The sequence below is a fragment of the Neomonachus schauinslandi genome, chromosome 1 (genome assembly GCF_002201575.2).
Source record: "Neomonachus schauinslandi chromosome 1, ASM220157v2, whole genome shotgun sequence".
NCBI classification, from domain to species: domain Eukaryota; kingdom Metazoa; phylum Chordata; class Mammalia; order Carnivora; family Phocidae; genus Neomonachus; species Neomonachus schauinslandi.
The window spans coordinates 84,963,329-84,976,894 of NC_058403.1; the positions used below are offsets into that span (position 1 = coordinate 84,963,329).

General features: G+C 38.0%; 1 protein-coding gene across 1 annotated transcript in view; it reads left to right on the plus strand.

Moving 5' to 3' along the window:
* Positions 1-13,566, plus strand: part of GNB4 (G protein subunit beta 4) — a 58,711-nt gene that overhangs the window by 25,522 nt on the left and 19,623 nt on the right. The window contains exons 2-6 of the mRNA XM_021692456.2: positions 610-707; positions 8,361-8,399; positions 9,096-9,202; positions 10,831-10,894; positions 12,654-12,816. Coding sequence (XP_021548131.1) covers positions 651-707; positions 8,361-8,399; positions 9,096-9,202; positions 10,831-10,894; positions 12,654-12,816 — 430 coding nt within the window. The 5' untranslated portion in view covers positions 610-650. The remainder of the gene's footprint in view (positions 1-609; positions 708-8,360; positions 8,400-9,095; positions 9,203-10,830; positions 10,895-12,653; positions 12,817-13,566) is intronic.

Below are 13,566 nucleotides of genomic sequence, written 5' to 3' on the forward strand. Positions count from 1 at the left end.
CAGTAGAAAGGAGACCAGGTGAAAGATGGTGGTGGCTTAGACCAAGGTAGGCAGGGTGGGAGTTATCGGGGTTGGTCAGATCCTAGATATTTTTCTGAAAGAAGAACTGGCAGGCTTTGCTGATGGATTGTATGTAGGGTGTGAAAGAAAGGATGACTCCCAGGTGTTCGGCTTAAAGGGTTGACAGGACTGAATTTCCATTTACTGAGACAGGGAAGACCCTGGGGGTGGAGTGGGGTTCAGCTTTGATGTATGAACTCTGTGGTGCCTATTAGACATCTAAATGGGGATAAATAGATATGGGTGCTCTCTGCAGTATTGTCAAGTATTTCCTACTGGGCTGTATTCTAGTACTAACGGTCTGTAATTTAGTCTTGAATATTACAACTCAGGATTTTTCTTCCATCCTCCGATCACCTTCTCCATCAGACCCTGTTAGTGATCTAGATCTATATTTACTAAGTCGGTTGTTACTGGAACTTGGAATTGCTAGCTCACTTGAGTTTCAGAAGGATGAAAAAGAAGTTATATGTCAGTAGTTTAGAAAGTAGGTTAATATTTAAATGGAGAACTGAATTCAGCTCGCTTTGGTTTTTTATTTTTTGACAGTTGCTTTCACTTGCTAATTTCTGAGGCAAACAAGTGAAAGGATGAGTGAACTGGAGCAGTTGAGGCAGGAAGCAGAACAGCTTCGGAATCAGATCCAGGTAAGAGCAAAGTTTCTCATTTTGGAATTTTAACATTTTTATTTAGTACCAGCGATGAATAAGATGTGTTCATTATTGGATCAGCCTACATATATTAAATGTATCAGTCTTGAGGTGGTCAATTTGTTTTTATCGTACCTCTAAAGTACTCTCTAAAAATCATTCCTAACAAATATCTGTGTGGACTTATGACCTCTGTGTCCCTAAGAAGTTAATATTCTATATGTAATTCCTGCTGAAAGACAAACCTAATTCTCTTAGTCACACACCTGGAATCGTAGTTTGGTTTTTGGTGCAATATGATGAGGCAGATGTTATCACATTGTAATACACTAGAAAAATCTGAATCTCTAAAATATTAGATTGCAGAAAAACATTAGAAATTATTAGTGGCATAATAATGTCTGTCATCTTTTACTGTTGGGAATCAACTCAGAACAGCAAAGAACTTAAATACAAGTTCCATCTGACAACAAAATTAAAAGACACTTAGAACTTCACTCCAAGAATCGAACAGTGATGCATCAGGGTGTGGGAAGGCTCAGAGGGAGGGTTTCTGCAAAGTGGGGAGTACTCCCTCAGCAAAAACAGCAGTAATCCTCTGGAACAGTGGGAACAGATGTTTCCCTGGACGGAGGAATATCAAGGAAGATAGAGCTAAAAGATGGCATGTCTATATCCCTTCATGTTTAGGAAGCCTCTTGGTGAGCAGGGTAAAGGAAAGAGACTGAATTGTAGCCTGGCTCTGCCTCCTGACTGCAGAGAAAGCAAGGGCTGACACAGTAAGGGATACACATGAAGAACTTCAGCACAAAGCCAGAAGAATCCCTAATGGCTCGGAACACTGCTGGCCCCCCAACCCCCCAACCGTGAACTTTCTGCAAGAGCTGTTTCAGAAGAACTCCTCTGATTTGATGAGTGAAGAATGAGAAGAAAGGATTGAGCACAGGATATATACAAGGATATTACAAGAAAAGAGAGGAAAGGGGTGGAAAGAACAAAGGATGGCTGAAGAACACTCACCAAGAAAATGTTGATTCCGATTGGCTTGAAATCCTAAACCAAATCTCACTGCCAGGAATTCAAGGAAGTGGATGATTTAGATGTGAGTAAGAACTCTTGAGTTTGGTAGTTTAGGTGTCTGACAAAGCTGTCAAAACAAAGGAGGGATTTATTTTGCCTGGAATGATGAGAGAAGGCTTCACAGAATAATCTCTGAAGTAGATGTTGCCAACACCAGAATGGATTCTCTGCCACCTCGGCTTTGTGTCACTTGCCCCAGAAGCTGAACAGGACGGACTGACTGGCTAAGCATGTGGTCACATGACCGTGTCATTTTTAAAAAGTGTTCTCTGTATAGATGAGCTTGGATATTTATTTTTTTTGGATTGCATATAAATGAGATCCTATGGTGTTTGACTTTTTTCACTTAATGCTCATAGGATCCACCGTTGTTGGAAATGGCAAGATCTCATTTTCTTTTTATGGCTGAAAAATATTCCTGTGCATGTGTAGGTACCACCTGTGTTTTCTTCTAGGAGTTTTATGGTTTCAGGTATTAAATTCAAGTGTTTAGTCCATCTTGAGTTTATTTTTGTGTATGGTATAAGACAGTGGTCCAGTTTCATTCTTCTGCTTGTAGCTGTCTAGTTCTCCCAACACCATTTATTAAAGAGAGTCTTTCCCCTGTTGTCATAAGATAATTGACCATACATACATAGGTGTATTTCTGGGCTCTCTCTCCCATTGATCCATATGTCCATTTTTATGCTAATACCATACTGTTTGATTACTGTGACTTTGTAATGCAGTTTGAGATCCGAGAGCGTGATGCCTCCCGTTCGGTTCTTTTGTCTCAAGATTTCTTTGGCTACTCAGGATCTTTTGCAGTTTCATACAGATTTTAGGATGTAAAATTATATGTTTGTGAAAAATACCATTTGAATTTTGATAGGGATTGCATTGCATCTGTAGCTTGCTTTGGGTAGTATGGACATTTTAACAGTATTCTTCCAATCCATGAGCATAGAATAGCTTTGCGTTGATTTGTGTCTTCAGTTTTTTTCATCTGTGTCTTAATAGTTTTCGGTATACAGGTCTTTCACCTCCTTGGTTAAATTTATCCCTAGGTGTTTTATTCTTTTTGATGCAGTTGTAGATGGGATTGTTTTCTTGATTTCTTTCTGATAGTTTTTAGTGTATAGAAATGATAGATTTTTGTGTATCTTGTATGTATTTTGTATATCTTGCAGCTTTACTGAATTTATTTCTAATGGTTTTCTTTGTGGAGTCTTTAGGGTGTCCTATATATAATATCATGTCACCTGCTAATAGTGACAGTTTTATTTCTTCCTTTCCAATTTGGATGCCTTTATTCTTTCTCTTGCCTAATTGCTCTGGTGAGGACTTCCAGTAACATGTTGAATTAAAGTGGGGAGAGTGGGTATCCTTGTCTTGTTCCTGATGTTAGAGGATGAGCTTTCAGCTTTTCATTGTTGAGTGTGATGTTAGCTGTGGGCTTCTCATATAGGACCTTTATTATGTTGAGGCACACTTCCTCTATACCCACCTTTTTGAGAGTTTTTCTCATCAGTGGATGTTGAATTTTGTCAAATGCCTTTCTGCATGTTTTGAGATGAGCATACAGTTTTTATTTTTCATTTTGTTAATGTCCTGTATCATTGATTTGTGATGTTGAGCCATCCTTGCATCCCTGAAATAAGTCTCACTTGATTATGGTGTGATTGTTTTAATGTATTGTTGACTTTGTTTTGCTGCCAATTTGTTGAGGATTTTTACATCTGTGTTCATCAGGGATATTGATCTGTAATTTCCTTGTGGTGTCCTTGCCTGGAATGATTGGCCAAACACAGGGTCCCATGCTAATCTCATTAATCCTCTTAGCAACCCTGTGAGGTAGATGGTGTTGCTTTGTTTCAAAGATGAGGAAACTGATCCTCAGTGAGATGAAATAACTTGCCAAGGTAACATAACTACAAAGTGGTAGCTCCAGGATTCAGGCCAGGTGTATATATATTTTTAAAGATTTTATTTTATTTATTTATTTGAGAGAGAGAGCATGTGTGTGCACACAAGCTATGGGGAGGGGCAGAGGGAGAGGGAGAAGCAGACCCACCAAGCAGGGAGCTGGACACAGGGCTCAATCCCAGGACCCTGAGATCATGACCTGAGCCAAAGGCGGATGCTCACCTGACTGAGCCACCCAGGAGCCCCGCAGGCCAGGTATATTTTGACACCATATCCCATGCCCTCCCAGCCCTTCAGCCTGTGTTGTAGTCTGGTGGCTGTTCTCTGATTGTGCGTTGCTCTTTCCCCCTTCATCGCCGTTTTACAAATGGTTTCCTTTGCCTAGGGTTATACTACCTTGGCTCCACTTTTTCTCCTGCGACTCCTCTTCGTTGAGTCCCAGTCCTCTGAAAAGCCTCACCAGAGTCCTGTACTTGGATTTATTCTCCTTTTATTGGAAGGCAGGCAGCATGGCATGGTGGAAAGTGCATGGGCTTCAGCTTTTCATTATTCTGTGGCCATGAGCAAGTTTTAACTTCTGTGATTCTTGATATCTTTCCTGTAAAGTGAGAATACCAGTGCCCACTGTGTAGGTTTGTGGAGAAGATCACGTGAAATGACATGCATAGGACTTACCAGTAAATGGTAGCTCCTTACTCATACAGCACTTTGGATTTGTGTTACAGGGTTGATCACAGCTGGCCTTGTGTTGTGGTTCCTTGTGTGCGTTTCCCTCTGCTACTTGTACTTGGATGAAAAATTCTGTGTCCTAATCATTCTTCGTAGCTCACCAGCATCCCAAACACAATTGCGTGGGTGCAGGTGCTCACATTCCTCTCCCATGATTTCAAGTAGCCACATGTATGTAAGGTGCCACGTACTTTATTTCTCCGTTTAATCATGTCATGCTATATTTAAAGACCCTCCCTCTCTTTCTCCCTCACTTCTAAAATATAATCTAACTGTATACTTCACTGTGGTGTAAACACCTGACATCATAGAAATGTATGGAATCTTATGCAGTATTTTAAAATATTATTTTAGGGGTGCCTGGGTGGCTCAGTCGGTTAAGTGTCTGCCTTCGGCTCAGGTCATGATCCTAGGGTCCTGGGATCGAGCCCCGCATCGGGCTTCCTGCTCCGCGGGAAGCCTGCTTCTCCCTCTCCCACTCTCCCTGTTTGTGTTCCCTCTCTCACTGTGTCTCTCTCTGTCAAATAAATAAATAAAAATATTTAAAAAAATAAAATAAAATATTCTTTTAAATTAAACAGAAGTAGAGGAAACAGACTTTTCTTTCGTAATTGTTATTTTTCTCTTTTCACTTTTCTCTTACACAAAGATGTCTTAGATTATGGTGGACAATATGGACTTCAGCCTTTAATTGGGAATAATTTTATATTCAGTTTTATAATGGATAAGTGTCATAAGAGTAAATTCTTCTGCATGTGAATAGAATCTTTTCATGATTTGCACGTAACTGCTATTTGTAGAATGCTTATATTCCAGCGTTTTAATTTTTACCGATTTGCACTAGTCAATAGTTTTCACTTACAGTTTAATTGTCCCGTTAATATTACAAGCCCTCTGAGGGCTGGCCTGTCTGGTTTGCTGCTGTAACTGTTATGCCCAGAATAGAACCTGACACAGATTGTGGGGTTTTTTTTAATTGAATAACTGAATTAAGAACGATGACCTAAACAATGATAGTTCATTTTCACAAAGCTTAAAATCAGAAAACCCTGTTTTTAGAATGTGGCTCAGGCCATCACTGTCGTTTCTGGAAATTCCTTTCATTGTAGGAAACTGGACCCAATTATTCCTTGCCAAATGAGGTTTGACTAAGAATGAGAGAATCAGATCATATGTTTGTGTAACTACTTATGAATAGCCTTACATAGAAATATTGTAAGTGTTATATAAATAGGTTGAAGGGCAGTTAAAAGGTTCGTATATTCCATGTAGTCTTTGCCACAAGCGGAGGTAGGCATTTTTCCCTCGGCTGACGGGACAAGTTGTCCATTTGGGGCATTTATTTAACAACTGTGTGCTTCCTCTTGGCGGCTGGAGTATGCTAAGTGCAGTAGGGAAGAAGAGTTGAAGAAGATACTACCCTGACTTTTGAGAGGGGGAAAAATTGTTTCAAGTCTAGTAGGAAGAATTGTGCTTTTGATTTTCCCATGTTATATGCATCCTCTCAATTTATTGAGAACCCCGGTTTAAAACCTCTTGTTGCTTATTAAATGTTATTTTGTTCTATCGATTTCTGTTCACTATTATCTTCTTTCTGATAATTCCCTTCAGCTTGTGGAAAAATTTAAGGTCTCTTTGAAAGGCTGTCCTGTAATGCTTAAACATAAACACCTGCTTACATGTAAGGACCTTGCTATTAATGTATAGATGTGACTAAGTAAGAGCTGTTACCTATTACATAAATTGTTTTCCTGATGTATCCTATCTTTTCCTCATTGGATCTAAAATATTGTATTTCTGATTGCAAGTACACTGTATACAGATACTAAGCATTTTAAAGAAGTGCTTATATATTTGTCAAAATATTTCTGAAATGACCTGGGTATGCTATAAATATCCTTCCTATCACCTCAACTTCTAGATGCCAGAACAAACCAAAAGGGAACTCTGAAGCTTTTTGCTGAAGCTTAGTAACAAATATAACTCTGAATACTATGGGCTTATTAAATCAACCTAGTTCATTTTTACTCATGGGGGTGAAATTTAAAATCTTTTAATCATAAACCAGAAGTATATTTGCACAATGGAATAGAATTGAGAGTCCCTAAATGAACCCATGTATCTAGGGCCGATTGTTTTTTGTTTTTTGGTTTTTTTTTTTCCCAACGAGGATAACAAGACCATTTGAGAGGGAGAGAACAGTCTTTTCAACAGATGGTGCTTGGACAACTGGATATCTACACGCAAAAGAATGAATTTGGACTCCTACCTCATACCATTTATAAAAATTAACTGAAAATAGTACCTAAATATAAACGCTAAAAGTGTAAAAATTTAGGGGTGCCTGGGTAGCACAGTTGGTTAAGCGTCCAACTCCTGGTTTTGGCTTGGGTCATGATCTCAGGGTTCTGGGATGGAGCCCCACATCAGGCTCCTTGCTCAGGTGGAGTCTGTGGAGTCTGCTTGAGATTCTCTCTCTCTCTCTGCCCCTCCCGCTCGTGCTGTCTCTTTCTCTCTCAAATAAATAAAATCTTTAAGTTTTTTTTTTTTTTTTAAGATTTTATTTATTTTTTAGAGAGTGAGCGAGAGAGAAACAGCATGAGAGGGGAGAGGGTCAGAGGGAGAAGCAGGCTCCCCGCTGAGCGGAGAACCCGATGTGGGACTCGATCCCAGGACCCTGGGATCATGACCTGAGCCGAAGGCAGACGCTTAACCATCTGAGCCACCCAGGCGCCCTAAATAAAATCTTTAAAAAAAAAAAAAAAAAAAAAAAAAAGTAAAAATTTTAGAACTAAACATAAGCTGTTAATCTTTGTGACCTTGGATTCAGCAGCAGTTTAATATGACACTGAAAGCCCAAGCAACAGAAGAAGTAAAAACTTCTGTAAGGACACTAGTCAAGAAAATGAAAAGACAGCCTACAGAATGGGAGAAAATATTTGCAAATCATACATCTGATAAGGATCTAGTGTCCAGAATATATAAAGAGCTCCTACAGTTCAACAATAATGCAATTTAAAAATGGGCAAAGGCTTTAAATAAACATTTCTCCAAAGAAGATCTACAGATGGCCAGTAAGCACATGTACAGATAGATGAAAAAGATGCTCACCATCACTAATCATTAGGAAAATGCAAGTCAAAACTACAGTGAGATACCACTTCACAACCATGAAAATGGCTAATAATAATAATAATAATAATAATAATAATACAAAGGACAACTGTGGGTGAGGATGTGAAGAAATTGGAAAGCTCATAATACATTCCTGGTGGGAGTATAAAATGGTGCAGCTGCTGTGAAGAAAACAATTTGACACTTGATTAAAGAGTTAATCGTAGAGTTATCACATCCTCCACCACTCCTAGGTATATACATGGGAGAACTGAAAACATGTATATACAACTTGTACATGAATGTTTACAGCCTCATTATTCACAAAAGCCAAAAAGTGGAAAGAACTTAGTCCATCAGTTAATGGATAAACAGTGTGATCCATCCATACAGCGGACTATTACTCAGCCATAAAAAGAAATGGAGTACTGACATTTGCTACAACATGGATGGACCCTGAAAACCTACATTAAGTGAAAGAAGCCAGACACAAAAGGTCATATTATAGGATTCCATTTGTAGGAAATGTCCAGAATGGGCAAATCTATAGAGATAGAAAGTAAACTAGTGATTACCAGGGAATGAGTGAATTGGGAGGTGTAGGGATTTTTTGTTTGTTTGTTTGTTTGTTTATGGTAAATGTTCTGGAATTAGTGGTGGTTGCACAAAGTTGTGAAGATACTAACCACTGAATTTTAAATAAAGAATATGTGGTACAGTGAAAGGTGTATTTGTCAGTCTACATTTTCAATGAAAATAGTATTTTAAGTCCTATCTATAGAGATTTCCATGTTTAAATGTATCATAATCCTCTTTCTTTAGGATGCTAGGAAAGCATGTAATGATGCAACGCTTATTCAGGTAAAGTTGTTTTGTTTTTTTTTTCTCCATTCATTTTAGTAATTCACATGAAAGAGCTTGATAACGGATGCAAATGACATTCAGGTGGTTTTTGTATTTAATTGAAAAAAGAGATCTGTATTTAAAAACTGTAATCTGTAATTTGTCAAATGATGTACATGTGCTTTTTAAAGCATACTTGTTAAAATAGAAGCCTGTGGAAAAACAAATACTCTAAAAAATACATAGATTCATATGTATTTTTTTAGGTAACCTCTGATTCTTTTTGATATGCGCTATTATACTTTTTTTTCTTACATCAACTCTTAGGAAGGTTTCATTAGTTTAATATTGATAATTTTTATTAAGGAAATACTTTATGTGCTGTACTAAAGCTTGCTTTCTTATGGACAGTTAAAATTATACGTGTTTTACTGTTTGATCATCTATTTGATTTTTATTTGTGGCTCTTTTTTTTTTTTTTTTTTTTTTTACTAAAGTTGGGAGATATATATTAATAGTCTATAATAGATATTCTCACTGGAAGGTGTGCAGATAGGATCATTTTAAGTCATGCTTTTTCTTCAACTTACTGATCTTATAATGGCTCTGAGATTATTGCTATAAATTTGTCTTCTTCTTATGCCTATTATATCTACTTTATTGTCTGAGCTATGTCTAAGATGTAAAAAATAACATTCTTGGTGTTTTCTAAAGATCACATCAAATATGGATTCTGTGGGCCGAATACAAATGCGAACGAGACGTACGTTGAGGGGTCACCTAGCTAAGATCTATGCTATGCATTGGGGATATGATTCAAGGTTTGTACCTGCCCTTTTTTTTTTTTTTTTTTTTAAAGAAATGGGGAGAGAGAGGGGTAGGAGAAAGGAGGAGAGAAGAGAGAGAATCTCAAGCGGACTCCGCACTGAGCACGGAGCCCAAGGCAGGGCTCGATCCCAGGACCCTGGGATCATGACCTGAGCGAAGGCAGTCACTCAACTGCTTAACCGACTGAGCCACCCAGGCTCCCCGCCAATTGATTTTTAAAGAATTTAATTTCAGGGTGCCTGGGTGGCTCAGTCGGTTAAGCGTCCGTCCAACTCTTGATCTCAGCTCAGGTCTTGATCTCAGGGTTGTGAGTTCAAGGTGGGCATGGAGCCTACTTAAAAAAAAAATTCAGGTTCTGCCTCGTATCCTACTGTTATCTTCCCTTTGATAAAAAATTTGTGGCAGCCGCTACATAAAGTCCACTAATGTTATTTACCTATAGGGAAGGGATCCGGGTGACTTGGTGACAGGGATAGGAGGGTGACTTTTTTTCCCCCACACTGGGTAGCTTTTTTTTGTATCTTTTGAATTTTATACTCTAATGAAAATGTCCAAAGCAAAACAAAAAAGTTCAGTAACTAATAGTTGTTAAGAGTTCATATTTAGCCAGCAGACAAAGCTTTCTGCTGTTCAAGCCCGGTCCACTTTTCTCAGCTGTAATGCCCATTTCTCACACACTCTGTGCAACTGGAAAATTCACAATTCCTGAAACACTTGCTGTATTTTTCCTCCTCTTGTCAATGAACATACCCTCCTCACAGAATAGAGACTTCTACCTTTAGCTTACAGAATTCCGTTTTTCAGTATGCATTCTTTTTCTCAAAACTCAACAAGCAGAGGTATTTGTCCCCCTTTTACTTTCCTGTAGCATTGATTTTTATACCACCCCTCTGACCATTTTTACTTAATTTATTGTAAATGTGTGTAAATACCTTCTCTCTGCCAGATGGTAGAGGCCTCAAAAGGCAGGAGGCATGTCCTGCATCATACCCATAACGCTGCCTTGCCTTCACAGGCTCTCAGTTAAGATTTTTAGGTGGAGTGAAATATGGTTGTTAGGCTTATATGTCATTAAATTTAAGTCAGTAAATAATGAACCACTCAGCTACTATCAGAATCTTGAATAAGAACTAGAATGTTGTCGCCATAAAAAGTTGCATCATTTTTTTGAATTTTAACCAGAGGCATTTTTAGTAAAATGTTTAAATTCTTTTTTTTAAAGATTTTATTTATTTATTTGACAGAGAGACACACAGTGAGAGAGGGAACACAAGCAGGAGGAGTGGGAGAGGGAGAAGCAGGCTTCCCGCCGAGCAGGGAGCCCGATGCGGGGCTCACTCCCAGGACCCTGGGAACATGACCTGAGCTGAAGGCAGACGCTTAACCAACTGAGCCACCCAGGCGCCCCAAAATGTTTAAATTTTGCTAAAATCTATGTCCTATTGAAAACTTTGGCATGCAAAATAAATTTTATTTTTTTAAATTGGGAAGATATTTTCTGGTATCAAGTTTTTAATTAGAAAAATATTTTTTTCTGAACTGCCCTACAGTAATGCAATGCATGACTAATTTAAACTACTTTTTCCTCTGTGTCAAATTATTTTTGTGTTTGTTCCTCTAGGCTACTAGTCAGTGCTTCCCAAGATGGAAAATTAATTATTTGGGATAGCTATACAACAAATAAGGTAGGATTTCTTAGTCATTTTCTTTAACCTTTTATTTGGTCTGGTGTCCAACAGTTCTTTCCTTTATTCAATTACTTCAAACCAATTTCCTTCAAAGATAAATTTATTCCATTTATTTTAATCTAGATCCTCTCTTTGGGCTTAGTGTTTGCTTTTAATATTAAGCCCTTTTATGTTCCCAAGGACAGTGGTAGGACTATCATTCAGTGTATTTTACTTGAGTCTCCTACTTTGTATTTTAATATTAGAAAAGGATGTGCATCAGTTTTAAATATGGATGATTTATTTATTTTTTTTAAAGTTTTATTTATTTAAGTAATCTCTAGATTCAACATGGGGCTCAGACTCACGACCTTGAGATCAGGAGTCACAACGCTCTTCTGACTGAGCCAGCCAGGTGCCCCTTTAAATGATTTTTTTTTTTTTTTAACTTACCCATTTCCTAATGGGCAGAGACCCTGAGATTTTTATTTCTAGTTGTGGGTAAGCCAGAATGCTAGTGTGAGGCTTTCCTTGGGTCCACTCTAGCCACTGATTGGTGTTTCTGGATTGCTCAGAAGATGCAGTAGCTTGGAGGCAAATTACAACTTTTCCCTGTCTCTTGGCAGAACCCAATGGGTCCTCCTAATGTGTCCACTGGAAGGAATCCTTGGTGTAAAGGGGTTGAGTGGTAGCAGAAAAGCTTCAAGAAAACTTACACACATGAAATACCTTTTAGATTCTGTGTATACTTCTATCACTATTTTTATTGAAGATTTAAAAGTACTGTTTTGTGAAGTAAATAATAACTTCAGCCTGGTTGAGATTTTAAAGCTAGCTAAGACAGATTTATAACAGTTTTTCTATATTAATTTGCCCATCCAGCATGTCTTTGAACTATATTTTCCTAGAACAAAAATAGCTTTTAAAATATTTTAGGTTTAAGTGAGAGCATAATAGTAATCACCATTTAGCCTTGCTTATTCCCGTATACCTTAAATTTTGCTGCCTACTTGAAATGTTTGGTATTGGGTAATAAGGCACCAGAGCGGTGTGGGCAGATCAGTGCAAACTATGGACATTTTTAAAATTTGGGTGCAGAGTATATATCCTACTATTAGGACATAGTGCCATCTCTCTCTCTCTCTTTTAAGATTTATTTATTTGAGAGAGAGAGAGAGAGAGTGCACAAGCCAGGGGGAGGGGCAGAGGGGAGAGGGAGAAGCAGACTCCCTGCTGAGCCCAGGACCCTGGGATCATAACCTGAGCCGAAGGCAGACGCTTAACCAACTGAGACACCCAGGCGCCCCCACGGAGCTATCTCTTCATGGGAGAACCATTTTATTTTTTTATTTTTTATGGAAGAACCATTTTAATTGGCTCTGATAATTGCATTGTTCAGTGTTATATTGGAGGAAATTCCTCTTTTGACTGTTATTGTGAAAACAAAGAATTTTATTCAATTCTTTAACATTTTGCACTTAATATTTTGAATGGGTATATTAGCATTGAAACATTCTGCATCCTCTTAAAATAATTTCTGAAAAAGAACACTTAAATCCGAATGAATTGGTGATAAATGCTAACATGCCTATTACTTTTTCTGTATTAGTATTTTATTTTTCATTGTTCTCTTAAACCATTGCATTTTTAATTTGGCTTATTTTTAGTTAGATGCATTTAATTTTTAGTAATATTTGCTTCACTGTAAATCGTTTTCAAAAATGGACTGTTTTTGTAATCTTAGTAATAGTTTTTGTATGTTATATTTGTTGTACAGATGCATGCTATTCCTTTGAGGTCTTCCTGGGTGATGACCTGTGCCTATGCTCCCTCCGGTAATTATGTCGCGTGTGGAGGGCTGGACAACATCTGCTCTATATATAACTTAAAAACCAGAGAGGGAAACGTGAGAGTAAGCCGAGAGTTACCGGGTCACACAGGTGAGCTCCACTAAATATTGTCCTTTCCTACCAAGTATGAGGACTCCTAAGGGAGCCAATCAACGAGAGCGAGTGACAAATCATGGTCAGCTGCTGAAGATTGAGTGTTAAGTGAGAGGAGAAAGGAATATGAATCGGCAAAGGACCAACTTTATAGTTCTACAAATGATGACTGTAACTTTATTTTTCTTTCAAAAATAGTCACTTTTATAAAAATGACAGATTGATTGTAAAATATTCAAACAATAAAAGAAAAGAAAAAGCAAATACAGGGGCACTTGGGTGGTCAGTCAGTAAAGTGACTCTTGATTTTGGCTCAGGTCATGATCTCAGGGATGTGAGTTCAAGCCCTGTGTTGGGCTCCATGCTGGGCATGGAGCCTGCTTTAAAAAAAAGGGGGGGGGGGGGAGAAAACAGAATTTTCTGTTTTCTCTACAACCATATAACAGTTACGGGATTTTGGCATCTGTACTTAGTTATGTAATTAAAAGGGTGTATTAGATACACAGTGGAAAATACTTCACGAATGTGGTAGTGCATTGCTTGATTTGCCAGTATGCACACCATAGAGTGTACACCATACTGTAGCATTTGGTTTGCAGTATTAATAAGGAATTTATTGCCACTCATCAGGCTTCTGCCTTTCCAAGAATACTTTTAAATCTCCGAATTCTTGGTAGTACTATTTGATGATGCTTTTTACAAAAATCTCTAATAGCATTTTCCTGCCATTTCCATATTTGGAAACAC